This window comes from Anser anser, assembly GCF_964211835.1.
Source record: "Anser anser genome assembly, chromosome: 2".
NCBI classification, from domain to species: Eukaryota; Metazoa; Chordata; class Aves; order Anseriformes; family Anatidae; genus Anser; species Anser anser.
Window position 1 is genome coordinate 135,650,735 of NC_139721.1, and position 22,743 is coordinate 135,673,477.

A 22,743-nucleotide genomic window follows, 5' to 3' on the forward strand; every position below is an offset into this window, starting at 1 on the left:
CCGGGAGGGCGGCTGTGGGCCCTCGGCTGTGGCTCAATGGAAAAACAAAAATAAAGGTTTTCTGTCAGCGGTGCCTCGGCTGGAGTCTGTTTTTCTCCGTGTGTTCCTCATGGCAGCATAGCACGTGCAGATTTCCTCATAGGTGTGCCATAAGCCCCTGCAAACAAGGAGAGGGAGCCGTTTGTGAATAATAAAGAAACGGTGTCAGGAGGTTTTCTGGTGGGACGCTTGGGGGGGGGGGGGGTCCTAAATAAAATGTTAATTTTGTATGGAATCGTTCTATTTTCTTTAATAGTGATCGTGACATAATAGTGCAACTGAAAAAAAAAAAACACCAAAAATAAGTGTGATTGAAAACCAGCACACCTGTTGCAAATGGCAGCACAGCCAAGAGGACTCTGGTTATTGCCTGCCAAGAAGGTTGTGGCAGCCGGACTTCTCCCTTTGCAGACACAAGCTTTTCCTTAGTCCTTCCTTGTAACCAGTCTTGTGCAGTTTCATTTCCAGGAAAACTCTCTTTTTTCCCCCCGTCAAGTATTTTGTCCCCACAAATTTCACCCAGGCAAAGGCCACAAATACCATGGGAATTAGCCTGTTATATAAATGTCAAGAGGGATCATCCAAAGGGAGCTTGGCCTAAAAGAAGAGACTGCAAGATCTGAGTTTTATATTACAACATACGCTGTTCTTTAACTTTGTAGGGGTTGTTAGTTCGTGTGATGGAAAAAAATTACATCTTAAGTGAAATATTTCAGTGCTGAACAAAGTCTTCCCTAAATACCAGATTTTTTGCATTACAAGAACGTGTTAAAAAAAAAAAAAAAAGAAAATTAAAATATACTTAAAGATTATTAAGGATAATAGAAATCCTTAAAATAAACTTTAACATTATATTCTATGCAGATGAAAAAATTATATGAAAAATCCCATTCAAATATGAAACTTACTAATGCTTTTTATAGGGTGAAACAGCAGAATGTGGACCACTGGGGCTAAAAGGGGACAGAGTAAGTTGCACATTTAAATTAAAACACTTGGGTGGTATGAACTATGTTGTACTTCAGCATCTTTGAAGAGATTCTTCAGAAGAAAAAAGCCTGTATTTCAGAAGGAATTGCTATTACTAGAGCTATGTTCACAGCAGAAAACAGTGACTTCACTAAGATCAGATTTTATCCTTCGGTAATGTTTGAGGTCTTCCACCTCTAGAGTGAATGAAGTAGAAGATAGGAAGATGAGATTGTTAGCATTTATATTGACAATCCCCAGAGAGGGATGGAAAAGTCTGGGTAAAACGTCTGATTTCAGGCGCTACAGAGGAATATGCTCCACCAAGGACAGACTGTGGCGGTCACCTGCATGTCCAACCTTTTTGCATTTTGTCCCTCTATCTCCTCTCTTTCCAAGTTCTTTCCCCATTCTAGTCTAAGTGTTTTATGACAGAGTTCAGATTACCTTTTTCAAAGGCTTACATTTGGGACAAAATTCAGTAGATTTGCATATGAGCTACAGCAAGTACATCGTTCTTTTATCTTCTTTCTCCTCCTTAAGCCATATACTTTCCAAAGTATACTTTACTGCTCCAAAACATTAAGGGTGGAGATTTTATTTTTAAAATAATACTTTTAACTCAAGAAAAACACCTGTTTTTTGTTAGCTTTCATCTTGTAAATGACTGAATTGCTTTGGCTAAAATTTAGAAAGACATCTGGCACAAATAGTTTCAGTTTATGTCTTTAAAGTTGCATAAAACTATAAACAATGAAAAGCAGAGCCTTAAATAGGAAATATTGGGCAACCTTAATACAAGGGAGTGTTACATGGCCTGCCAGTAATTATACATGTGTTCTATAAATGCTCTCTAGATGTGTCCTTTGCTTCACTGTTTTCAAATGTGCTCTGTAAAGGGAATTATAAGTGGATATGGAGTCTAATCCAAGCTCTGTAGATGTCAAACAAGAGCCTTCTTTTGATTTTGTACACATTAATGCTTAGAGGAGAAACAGCTGAACGCTCATTATCTAGACACATAGGATAAATTTTAAATTGCCTACATTATACTAAGTACGAAATACTGAAAAATAAGTATTGTCATTGCTCAGATCACATGAATCATAACTGAATCCTCTCTTTGGTAATCCTAGGTATTTTTCCTTTCATTCTATATACTGTATCAAAGACAACACGAAAGTGTGTGTAAATTCCTCAAGAACAGTCATTAAGAAAAGTATTTTAATAAAGAGCTTAAAGGCAAACTAGGTTTGTCAAAAGAAAAATGAGGCTGTGACATGGTAATGTTCTGAAGGCATAAGAAACTCTGCCTTCTGTGGGGTTTGTAACATCCCTTCAGGAATAAGGGAATTATTATAGGGAAAAAAAGTTGAAACTTCATTCAAGAGAGGAAGGAGTTCATCTCATATGAAAAAGGCATAAAACACCTTAAACTTGTAAGAAGCTTTTAGGCAGCCAAAGTGTTTTGTGAGACAACAGGATATTATGCAAGACATGTTCATAATGTTTTCTGAATGTAAAAAAGCAGATAAGAAAATCTTACAGGGGAGAGAGGGGACAATTATGGATTTTTTTTTAATGTAGCCTGTAAAACATAGTTATGAAACAAGCACTTGCCATCTATAAAGTGTCAGAAACTATAATGAACTAAGAAGAAGCTATAAATGGCATCAAAAGATTTGAATAGTTATGAAGGAGGATGATTCAGGATATTTCAATGCAGAATATTGGCATATTGTTTTAAAATTGTTTTTTCTTTCTTTTTGTTAAACTAATGTGTAAGAATTAATGCTGAATGCATTTTATTTTAAATTTATTTTTTGAATTTTGAAAATCCAACATTATGATTAGTAATTATTAATAGGTGTTAATAAATTAATATATTTTATTTCTATCTTTTCTTTATACGTAGCAACTGGAAGGTCCGTTTGGCTCTTAAGGACCTCAGGGACCTCAAGTAATTGAAAAGTAAGGTACAGAAATACTCCTACAGTTTTCTGAGAGTTCATTTTGTGTTTCATACGCAATCTATTTTTGTTGATAAATGGTACACCTTTGGAGGCAGAAATAATGCATTCTGGTAATTCCAAGAATTTGCTTCACATCTGGCGCAGGTCACAGAGCTGTTTTGGCACAGTTGGCAGCTCAGTTGGGCCCTCCATATGTGCTGTGATATGTTTTTCATTTTACTGAGGACCTGCCAGTTCATTTCCCCCGCTGCTGGAATTTCTGGCAAGCTCCTCAAGTAGCCAAAGTGGCAGCTTCCATAGTGTACCAGGATGACTGACAAAGTACGCCTCCAACAGATGAAGAGACTGAAACCATTCAAACAGGCTGAAAACAGCTTGTTAAATAATTCTGTGCTGAATCAAAAAAAAAAAAAAATCCCTTCCCATCAAAATGAAGAGTACCCTTGGAAGTAATTGCCCAACACTTTTTTTTTTTTTTTCATTAGCTACTGTAGATATAAGGTCCCTGATTTTTTTCTGTCTGCAGTTGATGGAAGGAGTCTTATCTCCTTTTGGGTATTTTAACTTCTGCAGTCTTTTTGGAGGGGAGACAGAAATCTATGGAGAGTTGCTTGCTGTGACAGAGATTTCATAAACATTGTCATGTTTTGTTAGCTCTGTATGTTGGCAAAGTGAGGACGGAATCTTCCTACACCACTTATGCATGACTGCCTGAACACAAGCATCTCTGGAGCAGATGAAACAGTACAGTCAGTGAAGAGCAGGGTAGAGACTAAAGGAGAGATAACTTGGGTCAGAACATGAACCTTTAGTTCTAAAATCCGTTCTGCATAGTTTAAAGGAACGTTGCTCTGTTTTCCCTATGGTGGACAGTGCCATTTCTATGATACTATAGAATCCTTTTAAAATGTGAAAATCTCAAGCAGAACACCTAGAAAGTGTGAAAGCTTTTAATTTTAATTTCTGTAACATAAGGCTGAACTATTCCTCATTTCCTCAGCCTCCATTAAACTTCATAAGGCTTAGGATACACATAGGAAAACCCATGTGGAAATTAGGAATTATTCCTTTAGAGTCTTATTTTTATAATGAGCAGAAAGTAAAGCCAGGAGCTACAAATTGAGGAGAAAACCAAATAAAGTAACTTCTTGGTGGGTGAGTGCTCTTCTTTCTAGGCACTCACTGAGGGGTTCAACAAGAAAAAGTTGTGAAAATACTTTCATGGTGAAGAACCCCAGCTTTACTAAGTTGTTTTGGAATATTTGGGAGAGTAGGAAGAACCTTTAACCAGGACCATGATGTCAAAAGTGTTAGTACCAAAATTACGTTTGTTACAATTATAAGCAAGCAGATTGAAGGTCCTCTCAATGGAAGTAGTGGTAGCGGTCTTAGGAACAGCCATTTTTACCAATCAAACACAAACATAGTTAGATACCTTTTCAATACCAAAGGAGGAAACAAATGAGCAGATTATCTGAAGTCAACACCACCCTCCTATTTTTTTTTGTACCTTCAGGGATAGCAAGGCCCCCTGGTCTTTATGATCCTCCAGCACTCCTTGCCACAAGAAGTCAAGGGCCTAAGGTAATCGGCTGCAGTATGTTTCCGAGTGCTGTCTCTACAAAGTAAGATTTTAATGAACATTCTTATTTTCTAATGCATCAAATTCAGGTCCTTAAGATTTGAAACTAAATATGATGTAATTCCAAATTTTCATATTTGCACAAGCATCCTAAGCTAAATTAACACTCCAACTGTTGACTTCCGCTAAACTGTAGTTTCGAAAGGGCCAAATTTTGTTTTTTGAAGAAGAAATCAAATTTTTCAAGAAAGAGATTAGTCTTGTTCTGTGACGTAGAAAGAAGATCCATCTCAAACAACAATGACTCTAATGTTCATTTTGTTAAGGGTCAAAGAGTCCAAGAAGGAAAAATTGGGCTCCCGGGACCCACTGGAATTGATGAAGCAGCAGCACCTCCAAGTCTATCACGAAGTCTGTCTGTGCAGACGTGGAGGAGTGAAAGCAATGCACAATGTTTGGGGTGACTTGACCAGCTGCACTGACTGCCTGTCTCTGCAGCAGGCACTAGGCCCGTGAAGATGTGCCTGTATGTGCTGCTTACAGTGCATTAATAACCATATGTCATGTGGCTGAAAGGGAAGACTGCTTTTTCCAAATTAACTGGAAAAACACAAAACAAGGATTTCCTTGTTCCCCGGTGCTCAGCATTTCAGAACCTGCTTTTCTGTAGGTCATGAGGCAGTACACTTTTTACCTCTTCTCCTTTGCTTATTACTCTCTTTAAAATTGTCTGAAATAGAAATTACAAGCTGAAATACTAATTAGACCACTTCAGATTCTCTCTGAATACCTTACTACTTCAGATACACACACTGATAGTTGGCCTGGAAATGTTTAACTGCCACATTTTTTACTCTTTTTTTGGCTCTGTTTGAGTCAGGATCTTAATTCTTTCTTTTAGCTGCCTTTCATATTTCCTTCTTTTTTTTTTTTTTAAGAAAACAAAGGAAACGTTTTTGGCTTCCTGATTAAATGTTTTCCTACTTTCTCTCTTGAATCATTTTAATGGTCTTTCCAACGTTTTTACAGCTTTGCAAAACTTCTAAAGGAAAACATACGATAGACCATTGTTTTTCCATCTTTCTAATAATCTGCCTGTACTCAGTACCTCTAGTTTGCAAACATGTGAATGGAGTAGCTTTTCCCATCATTTGTGTTACTGTTTGTTGGCTGCTTCTTCTTACCACTAAACATATTGGAGAATTTGTATTACATAAGAAGTTATTTTTCATGAGTTATATATCAGAGGGTTTATTAATTTGAGCCACAAACATGGTCTAATAGTACAACAGTTAGTTTACTTAGGTTTAATCGTTATGTTCCTTCCATTTTAAAAGCATTTTCTTCATGAAAACACAGCACTTTTTCCTTAATTATGATCATCTTTAGGATCTCAGCAATGATTTTGATAAATGAGGTAGGCCAAAATTTGTGGAAAAATTAAAAGCAATTCAAATAGAGTACTATATCATATATCGAAGATAAAATTTGGCAGTCTGTATTTTAATGGTTATAATTTCATTGCTTATTCATTTTTCATCATATCACTTCCTCTGCTACTGTTGGAGTCAGACATACTGACTTTTTCACATCTGTTTCCAATAATCACCTGCTGTTTCTTTTTATAACAAAGATTGGATCAGTTTGTATGTTCCTAACACTTTTCACAGGAAAGTATAGGAAATTAGTTTAGTTAATACTTTCAATAATCATGTTAGCTAACTTTGATTTTGAGAGGAAGTTCTTTAGGTATGAGGGAATCAGCAACTTAAATACCTGACACCTTACTCATTTCTTGAGTCCTAATGATAGTGCAAGCATGCTATTAACATATAGTGTAACTAGTAAGAGCATATGTTGCTTTTTGCCCAATGGCAATAATGTTATAGGCATCATTACATAGTGAGTAGGGAGAGGAGGTAGAAAACACAGTCACTGCAAATGTTGCTGTTTTGGTGTGCACAGGGGGAACAAAAGAATGTGTTTCTTTAACTCTACAGTTTGAAGAAGAGTTAGTTGAGTAACCTGAAAAGAGTTGTAAGAGGTTCACAAATTGTGGCAAAAAAGGATACATAACTCACAAATCACTTCCACTTGCAACTTCTCTTTCATAGCATGCAGTTACCACTGCTGTTGGTGAATCTTGCTCTCACTGTTTCTAATGCATGTGAGACTTACTCCAACACTATAGCTGGTGGTGGTTTATAGCAAACAAACAAACAAGCAAACAAAACTGTTAGGATGTTATGACCTATGTGATTTAGGAGCACAAGACTTTGTTTTGTTGATCCTGAGAAATCCTTAGTAGGATTGGTGTCATGGATCGTTTAACTGCTTCTGAATTTTCCATTAAGAGTTCAGTAAGAATGCTGCATATCTAACATCCGTATATCAGGTCCTGGGACTCCCAGTCTGTGTATCTAAAAGAGAAGTATCTGAAATGAGTATTTAGTTTATCAGAATCAGATAGGAACTAAAGAGTGAAAACAGTTGTTCCAGGAGATATCCTCCCTCCTTGAATCCTTGTATCTTAGTCCTTTAGTATCTTAGTCTTCAGCTTTAACCTTCTATTACAAGGAGACATATATTTTACCCAGACAGTAGCCATATTTACTAAATGTGTCCTGATCAAATGCTGAATGTGTCACCCAATGAGTAATCATAATGCATTATCATTAGGATACACCAGAGGGCAGAATTTAGACAGCATGAATAATATCTCAGGTTTTTATAGTTTACATAAGTTGAATTGAGCAAATAAATGATCCTTTTGCTATGTTTATTGCAGTCCGGTTTTAAAAAGGCCTTACCTTACACAGTGTGTGAATAACAATGGCACTGAGTTAAGATAACTGAAGCATTAGGTACAGTGTTTGTTTGTTTGTTTGTTTTGTTTTTAAAAACTATTTAAAATGTGTACTTTAAATTACATCAATTAGCTATTTCCTAGCTGGAAAAAATCTACAATTCTTTATAGTTTACAATTTAATTTACAAATTCTTTATAGTTTACAATTCTTTCACTCATTGAGTGAAGAACTTAGTGGCAAAAAAAAAAAAAGGAAAAAAAAAGTAAATTTAGGGCAGTCAAATTTGGTTAACAACATTGACCAAATAGAACTAAAATTCAAGTCTTTTGACATATGACATTCTTGTAATAAGTAACCTTCTTTCATGGTTTTATATATCTGCATCATACTCACATTGATTTGTGGCTGTCCAAGTGAAAGATTTGTAACGTAATTTGTCTCTTTTCATTCAGAAGCTCTCTCATCTTTTTCACCTCTCTCTGTTTATTTTTATTTCTTCTTTATCATTTCTGAGTTGCAGTAAGTAGAATAGCAGGAAGTATTTAAAGAGGACAGGTATTGTACAAGGAAATAAAGCCGATATATGATTTTTATTTATTTATTTTTTTTTCCAATAGAAAAAGTTATTTAACATGAATGCAGAAACTGAGGAATTTTTTTTTTGCAGGACTCAAAATTCAATAGCAATACAAGACAAGTTTCACAGATAAAACCTTTATTGCAGCCGAGAGCTTTAGTGTGATCATGGAATGAGTGCATTTAGGCAGATTCAGTACCATGGGGATCTAGATGCACTGAACTGAAATTGTAGTTGGTTCAGCGCAGCCATTGAAACAGTGCTGAACAGCTTAGCAAGAAGTAGTAGTTGAGTTAAAAATGATGCTGTATCTATATGAAGACATTGCTTCCATTAGAGTTGGTCTCTAAGTGAATATAAAGCTATATACTGGCAAGAATAGAGAAAAAATAAAACACTTAATTCTAATTCTACAATCCTGTTACAGAAATATAAAGATCCTGATTGTACATCCAAAGCAAACTAAGCAGAGAAGAGCTGGAGTGTGAACATAAGGCTTGCTAGCTACAGTGGACTCACAACTGTGCGTAGGAGGGATAAAGCACTTACAGTTTCAAAGAAGTTAAAGCTGTTTAGCGTAAAAGTTATACCCAAAGGGATTCAGAAATAGTGATCTGTAAATTCATTTACCTGTTTACTATGTAGTAAATTTCCTGCATAGATGTCTTTAGACCGCTTTCCCCAAACTGGTTGCATAGCTTTTTCTTTTTCAGAAATGAATAAAATGGAGACAAAAACAGCACTCAATGATAACAATTTCTTCTACCTTATTGTTAATTAAGATTTACAATATACACTCAGAAGGAAAAGGAAACCCCCTAGCCCTATTCCTGTTTTTCCTCAGGAACAGAATGTGAAGAACATTCATAAATGATTTGCAAGTTTGGAAGAAGTTATACATTGCACAACAAACGGTCATTAATTTGGCTCAGCAGTGAAAGATACTGGCTTGTGAGACAGGGGAGCTGGCATCACTCTGTAGCAACACAGCTGAGAGGTGCCGGCAATTATTGCCAAATTGTGAATTCCTGCTGAGTATCTTTCAAAAGAAGGGACCTACCCATGGAGGAGCAGAAAGTAGGTGATACAGAAAATGTTGGCTGTAACAACAGAGGAGACCTTGCTCCCGTGCTAAATGAATCACAAAATCATAGAATGGCTTGAGTTGGAAGGGAACTTAAAGATCATCTACTTCCAACCCCCTTGCCATAGGGGTGGCCACCCACTAGATCAGGTTGGCCAAGGCCCCATCCAGCCTTGAACACCTCCAGGGATGGGGCATCCACAGCTTTCTGGGCACCCAGTGCCAGTGCCTCACCACCCTCTGAGTGAAGAATTTCCTCCTAACCTCTAATCTAAATCTCTCCTCTTTTAGTTTAAAACCATTCCACCCCATCCTGTCGTTATCTGACTGAGCAAAGAGTTGCTCTCCATCTTTTTTATGAGTCCCCTTTAAGTACTTAAAATCCGCAATGAGGTCACCCCAGAGCCTTCTCTTTAGGCTGAGCACCCCCAGCTCTCTCAGCCTTTCTTTGCAGGAGAGGTGTTCCGGCCCCTTGATCATCTTCAGACCCTTCCTAAAGAGTGCTTCTACTAGCCTGAATGAAGGCAGAGACCTTTTTGTGCTCACTGGTCAGTGATCCCCACCCCTCTGTTCTTTCCCAATAGATCCTTCATTGAAATTTTAATAAGATCAGCAGGAAATGGACTATGGTTACTTAGAAGATCCTAGTTAGCATATTGCATTACTGTTTTTTAAGCAAAACAAGCATGCTTTCATACAGTTTTCTACAAGAGAACTGAAAAGAAATAGGAAAATGTGTTCATCTACACCATTTTAAAAAAGCAATAGCTTGTCAAACACAACCTGGTTCAGTGTCTGCGGTCAGAGAGATCAAACATTGCAATAACTGTTGAAGATTTAGGAGAAACACTAGCCTATAAGACATTCAAATACACTGATATTAGGGTCTGTAACTGTACCAAAAAATCAAAAATGAGGATTTCTCAGTATTTCTCTTTATTGCAATGAACCTGGCTATTCTTTGAGTCCTCTCTTGCAGTACTTCTGCTCCCTTCCCATATTACCAAAATGACAGCTTATTTTTGGATGACCTGCCTGCATGTGATCCTTTAAGAGGGTTTAGAAAATTCTGAGGAAAACAGCTCGGAAGATTTTTTTTTTTAATTGTCTTTTATTATTGTAATTGCTAATGCAATTACCACCTTTGAGACGTGCTCATGCTCCTGGCAAGTTTGCAAACCAAATTCTGTAAGCGATAATATACTAATGTCACATCTCTGATCTAGCCAGTACTGTGACATTAATGTAGAGAAGCTGAAGAGATGTAGCTGACAAAGTGATAGATAAAGATGCGAATTGTTTAGAAGCAAGTATTTTAATGTAAAAGTTCAGTTTGGTAACGTGGGAGAACACTCGTGCTCCTAGACTGACACTGTGCCTTTAACAAAATACTCAGCACTGGCTAAGTGCCTGACTGTTCTCATTTAAACATTGGTCAACTAAACAGGAATAATGGACCATAAAGGATCTAGATGCAAGGTAGAGCCATTTACAAGTGGATAGACTATGTACAGATTCCTGTATTTTCTTAAAAAATATATACTTTCCAGTATGACCTGCTGGACATATTTTCTACACTGACAGCTTATTCAGTCCACAGTTTGCTCTTTGAATGACTTTGAAGGTAAGAGACTTATAAAGTTATTCTTTTCATATTTTTAGAGCATTACACGGATGGATTCTGTATATGTAACTGCTTGATGGAGTTGGAGATAGTATTTAGGAAAGACTTTTAAATGTAACGTATTTGTTATTAATGATTTCTAGAATTAATTACTGTGAATTAAAGGCATTTTTTATTTCAATAGATATCAATTTTCTATAGAAATATGTTGAATCACTGACTTAAAGATTCTAGTATTGATTTTATTAGTGTGTATTGTCATTATAATAGCATACTGTCTTTACAGGCAATACTGCACACATTCTACTACAGCCTTGTATATTAATGATACATTCATGTACTGAATTTCACTACTAAGCTATTGTTTTTTATAAGAAATTGTTCATACTGATGTTCCAGCCCTGGGTAATTTATCTCATTCCAAAACACCCAGATCTGTTTATTCCTAACAGTTAAGGATTTCTAGAGACAAACTATATTCAATGTTTTCTATAATATTTCTGCTATTTTCATATAATTAATTTAATAGCAAAATATGTTAAAAGCAGTATAAGTTAATAAAAATTTCTTTTACCTTTCTTTCTGAGATGTTTCTTTCTGAGGTGTAAAGGTAGCACTGACATTTTTTAGAAAGAAAAGGGAGCACTGTGTTGTACCTGTATTTATTCTCCAGTAAAACAGGCTATAATATACATGTGAGCTACAGCTGGGATTGCACTGGCTGCTTGGCTTAAATCACATTCCTCGTGACGTTTTATAATAGTTTTTTAGATGTTGCCTCTAGAATTGTGCTTCCCACAAATCTGTATTCTGTCTGTAAAGTATGTGTATTTACTTATTTTTATTTATTAATGAATTATTCATAGATATTTATTTTTTTTCTTATAACAGGAAGGAAAAGTCATCTAATTTGGGATGAAAGTCACTATGTGGAACAAACATTCTTTCTTTTGCTTTTTACTTCTGGCTATGACAACATACCAGATAGTATATGGGCAAAACAGAAAGAAAGGAAAAAAATCTAATTCTCTTGTGCAAAACGATGAGGGTAAAACAGTTTTCTTAAATTTTCTGACTGACCATGTTGCATGCCTCCTCATATTTCAGGATAATTAACTAGTAACTGAAAACTTATGCATGCATTTATAAAATATGATTTATTCTGATTATTGGGCTTCAAAACAGTGGTGTATCCCACATTTACTTGTTCAGGCACTCCACTTGGACCTATGATTTTCATTGACCCTCATACCTCTTTTAAGATAAGTAATAAGTAGCCTATTTGAAATTGCATGTGGAAAAATTATACAAATTCAATTAAAATGCTGACACAACCCCATTAAGACCCTAATCTGAAAGTCTTTGTCTATAGACCTTTAATAATACTGCTATGAAAGTCTTAGTCTATAGACATCTTTAATAATACTCGTATGAATTAAATTAGATTAAATCAAATTACTTGACTTCAGTAGACTTTCTTGGCATTTACAATGAAATTTCTTCTTGGAATTTTTACTGGAAAGACAGGAATTATTTGGGAAATGGCTTTAGGACTGGGTTTGTTGCAGAGAATTATCTGAAATCTGTCATGCAGGTGTGCCCATCACTCATAAAACTTTCTTGTTTCATTACAGGTGATATGTGTCTAATTGATATAGTCTTTATCTTGGACAGTTCAGAAAGTGCCAAAAATCAGTTGTTTAATTTACAGAAGAATTTTATTCAAAACTTAACTGACAACATTTTCCAGATGAAACCAGTTAAATCTCAGAAGTACAATATCAGACTAGCAGGTATGCAGTTCAGCAGCACAGTCAGCATTGATCTTCCCTTTACAGCATGGAAAAATGTGCAGAATTTTAAAGAGAAAATCAAGGCTCTGGGCTTCATTGGCCATGGAACCTACTCCTATTATGCAATTTCCAATGCCACTCAGCTGCTTAAAACTGAAGGTCGTAAAAGAAGTGCAAAAGTGGCTTTTTTGATGACTGATGGTGTGGATCATCCAAACAGCCCTAATATCCAGGGTATAGCTGCAGCAGCTAGGAGTCTTGGAATATATTTTTTCACCATTGGCCTTTCTAAGAAAAACGTTCAAGAAGAAAAATTGCGTATGATATCTGGTGATTCATCTTCTAAACAAGTCTTATGCCTGGATGATAATAACTTGATAGATGATGTAGCATCAGAGCTGGTAAGTAATGCTGATTGTAATCTTGTTCCCCATCTATCCATGGCAGATTTCATTTAACTTTGATAGATAAGTCCTGAACCCAGTGCAGAGACTTGCAGGTCAAACGGGGTCTGGAGCTGACCTCAGGCTTGGGATTTCAGGAAGATTTTAAACATTGTGTGGGATGTCTGCATGAGATGGGCTCCATGGTTGGTAGCAGAGAAGGTCAGTAACTATTGGCTTGAGAACCAACTTAAGATTGACAATTTAGTTTGACCATAGTCAAGGCTTGTAACTCTACTACTCAGAGTAGTGATAGAACTATTCATTCTGGACTCAGAGTGATCAACTTTCAAATTTCATGGCAGATATAAGAGGTAACAAACAAAAGCAGTATGATCCTGATCCTGAAGAGATGTGAGCAGACTTCTCTTTACAGATTGTATTGAAGTATGTCTACTGAAGTCACTGGAATATGTCAAAAGCTGGTGCCTTCACCACTGCAGTTCAGGAAAGTCTGCTGAAGCAACAGGAATTTTTTGTTATTGACTTCAGTGGGATCAGGTTTCCAAAATACTCTAAATCTACCACTCTATTTATTTAAGGGCACCTAGCTCTCTGCCCTTCTATCGCAACATAAGACACACATAAGAAAATGTAAGAAATACTGCTTAATTAATTTCTTAGTTTAGGAGAAACAAAAGTGTTGCAGTAAGATAGATATCAGCTGGACATGATCTTTCTGGCTTTTAAGCACTAATGTGCAAAGTGTTAGGGTGGCCTAGGAACCCCTTGTTTTTTAAAATGCTAGAAAGTACTTTCGAGTAAGAGAAGACTTTGCACATAATAAATTAAGATAATTTGGAGGAAAATAATTTTTAGAAAATTCACTAGGGAATTCAATTAAGGGAATAGTCAATACAGAATTTATGTCTTTTTTTATTATTCTCTTGAGGGTGGTAAAACTGATTTGGAAAATTTAAAATCAGAAATGGAAACTTGCTAGCTGGTATGTTTGAAAACAAATGACTAGGTTGTGCACATGGCTAGAGATCTCACAGATATAGGCAGCAAAAGGCATTTCTAAAATATTTCATGTTGTTACACGTGTATACCTGTGAAGTTATACATTTAGAGAATGAAAACTCTTTCCAGAGATCTCAGGGAATGGTGCTCTGGGGAAGAATGTTTTTGTGGTGTATGTCTCTGTCACATTAATAGTCAGGACTGAGGGAGCTTCCTCCTTCCAGATGTTCTCCAAGGAGTTGTGTGCTTGGACAATAATAGCACAGCTGCTGTCATAACCATTGAAGGGTAGGGTATTTCCCAGCACATGGAGCGTGTCTGTGAGCACGTTAAGACTTTAAAAGCTTATTGATGTCATGCATAACACTGATAAAAACATTGAGTCCTTCCCATACTTATTATCCTTGTAAGAGCTTCCATTGCTCATTAGTCTTTTCATATTCCCATTCTTAGCTTTGATTCTTAATATTGTCTATTTAGCTGTCCATTTGCTTTCTGGTCATTGTGGGTCAGATGGAGCAACTCCCTCCTCATACCAGAGAATCCTTTCTTGTATGACCGGTTGCATAGACTGGTAATTAACCATGTAAGAAAGGGATGATGCTTGAAGGTGTTCACCTTCTTTACCATTCACCTTGCAAATTCTGTAAACTAGAGAGGAAAAATGGTTAAATTACTACACTGCTAAATGAAATCTATATGGAAATAATATATATATATATTTTTTCTTTCTTTCCAGGAAGCCTTACTTCAGAAGCAGGTAGTTTTTTTGAGTTTTACTCTTATTACTCTTGATTACTCTTATTAATACCAGAGCATATCTTTTTCTCTTGATCTCTGCTTCTCCTGTGATGCATCAGTGCTGTAAGATTAACCACCCTTCCTTTCCTGAGTAGAGTTTCCTACCATGGTTGCTTTTGTTCACATTTTTATCCATTTCTGCCCCCCTGTTCCTGATAAATCTACAGCTTCTGTTTGTTATTGGGTAATGTCAGTAGTAAGGCCTAAAGGCATAAAGAACCCTTCCTAACGAAGTGGAGTAAGACTGGTATAACACATGAAAGTTCATTAGTTGTCACATTAGAAAAAAATAGCAATGTCAAAATTGTCCAGAAATTGCATAAGATTTCACACCATTATAAACTAGGTATACGCAACCTTAAATATTTGTAGTTACAATAGTAATTGATTTATTTGTTTGTGTAATAAATAAAGTTTGGGATTGAAACAGCTGATTTTGGTGGAGCTATACAGAAGTGTAATGTTGATTATAAAGGAGATAGTTATTAGCATATTATTTATTTTTATGTTCTGTACCATGTCGCTAGGCAAAAGCAGATTTTTTGCTTACAAAATTTGAAATAATACATTTGGAAATGTTCTACTTAATGTTTCTATCAACCTTTTAGTGTATGCAGAAGAACTGTGTGTGTGAAAAGGGAATAAAAGGAGACAAAGGTGATCCTGTAAGTATGCATTCACTTGAAAAACCTTGGAAATTTATGTTTTAATCATTGAGATCAATGATTCAAAATACTATAATGGGTTACTATGTCTATAAAAGCAGGACATTAGCTGTGCATATAGGGTAAGCAAAAGTAATGTATCATAGCATATCACTGAAATCTCCTGAAAGGCCACTGACATTTTAAGAGCTAAAATAAATAAATAAATAGATATATGTATCTATCTATAATCACATACTGCCTTGGAAACACATTTATATTACTGGGTAAACATTCTATGCGTGATTTTGAATCCCAAATCAAGAAGTTATTTTTGAAACTTGATACAAGGAAGAAAAGGTCTGTTAGACAAAGGGTTGTTTCCACCAGCAGTTTCTATTTGTGTAGGTATAAAGGTTCAAAAGATTGAGAGTGATGGCATATGTGAAGAAAAGTCTAAAACTCTGCCTCTGACACTCGCTTGTCTCTTGTACCACTTTAGCACATAACTGTTTCTTGACTCTGGTAAAGAACAGAGAAGTGAGAGTTCAGAGCGTATGACCTCTCTGATCCCTTTTGTATCTTTAATAGCTTCCCCAGAGACAGCCAAGGTACATATAAATGGTTTTACCTTTCTCCCTGGACCCCAAGCAACTGACCAAACATCCATAGCAGGTTATGACAGCAGGGCCTATCATCCAGTCTTTTGCCTCTGGATAATGTCCACCTGGAACTAAAACCCCTTCTTCCAGTTGATAATTTAAGATCCAGAAATTTTTAGGTATTTTATGCAAAGTGATTAGATGTAACCTAATTTAATATACAATTTTTATACATATATATACATATGTACATATAAATTAGTTTATATGTATGTATATGTATACACTGAGCTTTCTATTCCACGCCTTCATGATCCTCCAAACAGATCTAAGGGTGTCTACTAATTTTTTATTTTAGAGCTGATGAATATCGACACTAAGATGTTCTATGCACAGCTTTTGTGAAGTAGAGGGGAACAGATAGTGATGGGTACATCTGTAAAAATAGGGAGGAGAAACTGTATCATGTTTTCTGTGACACCTTGCTGTTTAGACTTTGAAATGTTCTGTTTTGCTAAAGTTGAAGGTAGAAAATGTATTTATCATTGAACATTGACAAATAAATAAATAAATAAATCACAGTTACCTTATAATTTTTTAACTAAGTGAAAATAGTGCCACATGTGCCATACCTCAATCAGTATGGATTTATACCTTAACTTATTCAAGAATAATTTTGGCCTGCCCCAAAGCTGCAGTCTTAGAGGAACAGGGAATTCTTTCCATACAATCATAATAACATTTTCCTGCTTTGTTTCAGGGCAGTGCTGGAAACAGGGGGGAAAAAGGTGAGCCTGGACCAAAAGGAAACAAGGTAAAGAGAGTTTAAACAAACAAACACAGAATTAAACAAAAAGCAACAAAGCAAATTTCTATCCAGTTTTGTACAAACCATACAGGTGAAAATAGCAAAGAAGAGGTACGGTAAAATGTGATTTAAAAGATTGACTTTTGCTGTGAGAGATTTTTAGTTAGCTGCTTCAGGAGGCAGAAAGAAAAATTTGAAACTAAACTACTACCAAGTTAACAATGCCTATCATTCAAGTATTTCTCTATTAGCAGAGATCTCTGCATCTGTCTGAAGGCTCATTAAGCTCCACAGAGCTTTCTGACGGTACACAAATCCCTTGTATGGAGCAGCTTGCTCTGGTGACTGAGATTTCTGTCATCTACTGACAGTAGTTGACTGTGTTAATGTTTGGGAACTGGTGTGTTCTTGACTGTGGGAGGAAGTGGGATGTTCCTAAATAGGAAAAGCATTTTCTGATCCTTAAACAGTGTTCTAGGTTTTAGTGTGATAGTAATAAATAAAAAAGCCCTATATATTTCAATTATATTCCTTTGCTTCCAATAGGGTGATGCTCAAAAAGGAGATCATGGAGAAAAAGGTGAAGAGGTATGTGACATCACAGTTATCACAGTGACATCACAGGATACAACAGTTTAACTCCACTGAATTGAAAACAAACTTTTTTTTTCTTTCAATTTTTCACACATCCACTTTACAGAATTATTTAGAACACCTAAACTAAGTTCTAGTTTAGAGAAGCATCTATACTGAGGAAAACACATTAAAAATTGCTTTAGTCTAACCACGTGCTTAATTGTAGAGTTACGATGCTACAGACAAAAGGAACTTCTGGTGCTAGGTGATTTTGCATTGACTTGCATTATAATTTTCCTGAAGAAACTGAAGATGTCATCACTAACAGCATCTAGGTAGTTCTGGCTTCTGATATCTAATATTTCTAAGCTTGAATTCTTGTTGATTCGCAGTAGAAAGATTAACACTGCTCCATAAAAAAGATCAGTTCAGTTTAAAAATCCTTTTAAAATGGTAGTGTATATCTAATAAGACTGCTAATCTGGCACATTTATGTCCAGTGTTATGAGGAAAAAGTACACATTTCTGAATTTTCAGATAATTACAAGTTAAATGAGGTATTCCAGAGAGATATTTTATTTTCATGAATAGTTAAACTTCTTAAACATAATTCTTTACTGTTTTTTCCTATGTAAATTAACAGTGTGTTATGCCTGTGCATTCTCTTTTATGATTCCACCCCCCCCCCCCCCTTTTTTTCATTTTTTCAAACAGGGAGCTCCTGGCTATAAGGGTGAAAAGGTAAGATTTTTACAGAATGGAAGTAGTGTAAGAATGGATTGTCATTTGTTGACAGTGTATGTGAAAAAATGGAAACAAGAGCTAGTCTCGTCTTTTTGTCATGAGAGCTCCCAGTGCAATTCCTGGAAGTAAAGTCATAATTTACGTAATTTACCTAAATTTGCATAGTGGCTTGTTGGAATTAAAATAAATACATAAATGAATAAATAAAAAGTAAAAGGTTAAAAATACAATCTAAATATAAAATGAAAAATGTCAAAAGACCAGAAATAAAGCTGCTCAGAAGAATAAGAAAGATGAGGATCAAAGAACAAATTAAATAGAAAGAATGTGAAATTGTATATTACAAATAAAAAAGATGTGTCACTTGGGAGCTTTTAAAAAACTTACCACAAGGAAGCTAACTGTCTCTCTAAAGAGCTAATGCTTGGCCAAACCAAATATCAAGATAGGCTCTCCAAGGAGCTAAAAAATTATATAGTTCAGTGACTTGTCTAATGCCAAAGCCAAAATTATCATAGCAGTCTTAACCATCATGGCCATTAGAGAAATGGAGATAATCCCATTTTGACAAGTAATTCTATTTCTTCATTCCATTCATACAATCTCGTAATTGTTACTCAGGAAAATCTTGAACATCACAGTAATGAAATTAAAATATATAGAGAGACAGGCTCTCTGGAGACAGCACAGCAAGGTGGAAAAATACAGAAAAGCGTATTAGATTTTAATACATTACCCTTTTGCTATGTAGGTTGGAAATTTTGTAGGTATTTTCAGGGAGCAAAAGCATGCATCATAAGTACAGCACACCATATCTTCCACAGTGGCATCTAAGGATGCAACTCTCAGGTCCTCAAAATCTACTAAACCTCTTTTACTGCTGAACTGCTTGCACAGTCTTTAATTCCCCTGATGTAATCAAGAAGTCTTGTTTAGTTGCTAACCTATTAATTTCTTATTAAGGGTGAAAGAGGGGAATGTGGATCCCCAGGAATAAAAGGCGAAAGAGTAAGTACAATTTTTATTTAAACTATTGCATGCTGATGGAGATATTAGAAAATCATGTGACATACTCATAAACATAGCTCATAAAGATTACTGTAAAAATTGAACATTCCCTGGTAGTAGAGGTATATTCACGCTAAAAATCCTGTTCATAGAAACTGAACCTCCAGTTTACCATATTTTTTTTCCATTTTGCAAAAGAAATGTAGTCATATACTTAAAACGAAGGCTGTCCTAACTAACACCAAGCTCTGTTTACAAAGGACTGTGAGGGTGTTACAGAGTTAACTAGATCTTTTTCCTTAAAATGTAAATTTTAATTCAAGCGTGTAGTTACATTACAGTGGAAACAGATTCTTATACAACTTGAACAACTTTAAGGAGAAGTCTGTCAGACCTTCTGTGCAGATATGTATTTACACTTTTATCTGTTTCTCTTCTTTTAACTTGAAGTGCAAAATTCATTCAGGTGAATGTGGATTTTACATGGATTTTACAATGAAAAGATGGAAGGATAGTGAAGTCCTGATAGGGATAATCATGTATGTTGAGTTCATGTAAAGAGGCTTGTGCAAGTTCTACAAATCACTGATTTATGTTTAGCGTTAGGTACTACCAACTAGCTAAGAATTGATTGTTCTGTCAAAACATTTATTCAGTTTTAGCATCCACGTTATGATTGCCATTATCAAAGACCAACTTGAAAAGCTCACTATTTCTGGCACCTGCTATTTGATGATGAATTTCAGATAGGCTTTAGGAAATATCTAAAGCAGCAGTATTTGCTGCAAAGAAAATAATAAATTGTACTAATAAAAATTGAAAGATCTTGTGTATGTTGTGAGATACTGGGGTACAAAATGTCAGCAAGTGAGTCAGAAAAGGCTGAAACATCTATTAAGAATGTGAAAGAGTTGCCTTCTTACAAGAATAAAAAATACCATAATTTCTTAACTTCTTTATCCAGGCAATATGTGAGAAATAGCATGGGGTTATGTGAAATGCGTACTAAGATAAAAGGAAGCTGTTCAGAAACTGGCAAAGAACATAATCTAATCAGCCAAAAATCTGGATGTAGAAACCATATGCCAGGGCTGCTGGAAATTTGCTTGTTTCATTTCTGTTGAGGACAGTGATTAAAAAAAAAAAAAAAAGTTTGACATCTGTAGAGGATCAGATGTTAAAATGGATTACGGACTTCAAGAATTCAGCGAGCAAATGAGAATTATCGTCACTTCCATAATTCCCAGCTTCACATTACAAAATGCAGAAGATAGAACATAATGATTCTTTTTTTTTTTTTTTTTTTCCTTTTTATGAAAGAAATTTATGCCAGGCAAAATCATCAGAAACAGAGCAGATGGGCCCGAATGGATGAAGAATAGCTTCAATATCCTAAGCTGGATCTTTAAACTGCAGAGATGGGTATTAAAGCATAATTGGCAGCACTGTCTGATTTGAAGATGTTCCATTCCCCCACCACCAGCTTTCCCATCCCACTAATCAAACTGACTCTGGCAGAGGCTTTGATGCCATCAGTCTCAGTTTCTTTAAAAGCTGATAAAGCTTGAAATTCAGAAAGTTTGTGTTCAGCTTTGAAATAAAAACTGCCTCCAATCATATGTTTTTATTCTACCAAAAGTATCATGACACCAAAATATTGTTTTTCGTGCCATCTATGGCTTGTGTGGTTTTTGTAAAATGAGCTAGAACTGCATGGGGTTGTCCGCTCTATGACAGTTGGCACTCAGCCTGGGAGCTAATGCCTGGGAGTACAGAATTGTTAGAACTTCTGAATCTGTACATGAAGATAGTAGAGGGAGTTTGGTTGCATAGATGTCACTGATAAATTTGCTAGGGCTATTAGAGGTTCAAAATGTGCCATGTGCTATGAAAAATGCAACAGCCTGCTGATGCCTCTGTACTCAGAGATATCAGTAATTAAAAGAAAGAAAAGACAGGTACCCCATCTGCTGAGAACTATTCTTTCATTAGAAAAGTTATATCTGAGTATTGAGTCAACTGGAAGAGAAATCCCATAGAAAAAGCATTCTGGTGACTGAAGAAAAATAGTGCAGCAAAAAGATTTGTGAGCTATCTGCAGTAGCAGTAGCTGGTAACAGCTCTTTAAATGGAGAAATAACAGCTGATGGAGTAATTAAATATGGCATTTTAAAATGATTTTTGCAAACTATTAGTGTGATTCTACCTTGCTATAGTTTAGGTTACTGAGACAAAATTAGCTGAAGTTCCTCTGGTATAAGCACTATAATTTTTATTTATTTTTTAATAAGAATTCTGTATCTAATATACAGGTAGAAATATAATTTCAAGACCTGTGGCAAAGAACAACCAGTTAACCAAATAGCTAAGACGTTAAGTAGCCATCCACACAATGTTTGTTCTGTAAGTATTTTAGCCAATTATTGAAAATGGAATGTAACCAACAATACAGAATATAGAAGGAGAGCAGCAGTATCGTGGAGAGAAAACAGACTCCTTAGAAAATGCTTGAACAGAGAGAGAAAGATGGGTGACTACATGTGCACTGCAGTTTTCAATACTTTGTAGCAGGTAATTGCAACTTGTTTTTGATATGATAATTGAATCTTATTTTTTCTCAGGGATTGGAAGGTCCTTTTGGCCCAAGGGGACCTCGGGGACCTCAGGTAAGGGAACTAAAAGGTAAGAAATAGAAAGAAAAAACATTATTTTCTGTAAGTTTGTTCTACATACAACCTGACAATTCTGTGGAGAGCAGTATGTTTGGTGCCTGAGGCACCAAGATGGCAGAGTCTGGCAAATTTTGTCTTTTAAAGATAAATTTCAAAGAAAAATTTTTGACTCCTGCTACTTAAAACTTCTCAGAGGTGAGTGGTGCATTTGGGCTTTCCAACTGTAGAGCTCTCCTCTTGCCCTTAGTGTAAAATCATGCCCAGTCATACCCTAACTTGTTAAATCCATCTTATATGTTTCTTGGAAACCTGAACATGGTCTTCCTGAAATACAAGGCAGCCAGAGAGACAGAATTTTGTTGGAGAGACTGAAATCTGACATGATTAATTAAAAAACTGGGAAAAGAGTAAGAAAAATGATGCAATTCGTATGGAGTATCTTTTCTGCCAGCATTGGTTAATGAACATTAATAATAGAGTTCCAGCATGCTGGACACTTTACAGAATATGAAGCAGAGCTTAGCATTGTGCTATATTTTACTGTATCCTGTTCAGGCCAAATTCAAGAGAAACATTACGTGCATCTTCAAAGAAAACTCATTCTCTACTTTGACTTTTGTGTAGGGTGTCAGTGGACCTCCAGGTGAGCCAGGCCTGAAGGGCATTCAAGGCAGCAAGGTAAGATGTAGTTGTGTATGTGTAGGTGTTATATAAGGAGAGAGGATGCAGAAAATCCACATGGAATCTTTATACTGCACTTTTTTCCTCAGTAGGTTTTTTTAGTGCTGTCCCTTGCACAAAAATTACGTAGATCACCTGCATGGTGCACAGTAGTGTCATTGTGGTATGTAGGCTTTGTCTCATTGGGACATACAGCTCCACCTGGGTCCTTGAGCCCAGCCATCAGAGCTTGGGAGAGCATTTTGTAGGGCCACAGTTGGGTGCTACTAGGGACCTAGAGCCACGGCAACTGAATTTGGAACTTAAACCATCTGAATATGTCTTTGTTTCTGCCATCACTTGGGAAGTTTT

General features: G+C 35.9%; 1 protein-coding gene and 1 long non-coding RNA gene across 3 annotated transcripts in view; one reads left to right on the top strand and one right to left on the bottom strand.

Moving 5' to 3' along the window:
• Positions 1 to 5,004: 5,004 nt before the first annotated feature.
• On the bottom strand, positions 5,005 to 11,530 carry LOC310895481. Its single transcript, XR_014580729.1, has 3 exons — positions 11,232 to 11,530; positions 8,580 to 8,653; positions 5,005 to 6,983 (listed from the first exon to the last, which is right to left on the bottom strand). It is a non-coding gene; the product is annotated as an uncharacterized lncRNA (long non-coding RNA).
• COL28A1 (collagen type XXVIII alpha 1 chain) overlaps positions 10,331 to 22,743 on the top strand; it is a 64,960-nt gene continuing 52,547 nt past the window's right edge. Inside the window, exons 1-11 of one of the 2 annotated variants that reach the window (XM_083826911.1) lie at positions 10,332 to 10,657; positions 11,549 to 11,705; positions 12,292 to 12,851; positions 14,596 to 14,616; positions 15,266 to 15,322; positions 16,664 to 16,717; positions 17,258 to 17,299; positions 18,002 to 18,028; positions 18,995 to 19,039; positions 21,661 to 21,705; positions 22,336 to 22,389. In XM_083826911.1, the coding sequence (XP_083683037.1) occupies positions 11,573 to 11,705; positions 12,292 to 12,851; positions 14,596 to 14,616; positions 15,266 to 15,322; positions 16,664 to 16,717; positions 17,258 to 17,299; positions 18,002 to 18,028; positions 18,995 to 19,039; positions 21,661 to 21,705; positions 22,336 to 22,389 (1,038 nt within the window). In that variant the 5' untranslated portion in view covers positions 10,332 to 10,657; positions 11,549 to 11,572. Of the gene's footprint in view, positions 10,658 to 11,548; positions 11,706 to 12,291; positions 12,852 to 14,595; positions 14,617 to 15,265; positions 15,323 to 16,663; positions 16,718 to 17,257; positions 17,300 to 18,001; positions 18,029 to 18,994; positions 19,040 to 21,660; positions 21,706 to 22,335; positions 22,390 to 22,743 lie in introns of both variants that reach the window. The other variant, XM_083826912.1, reaches the window with a different exon arrangement.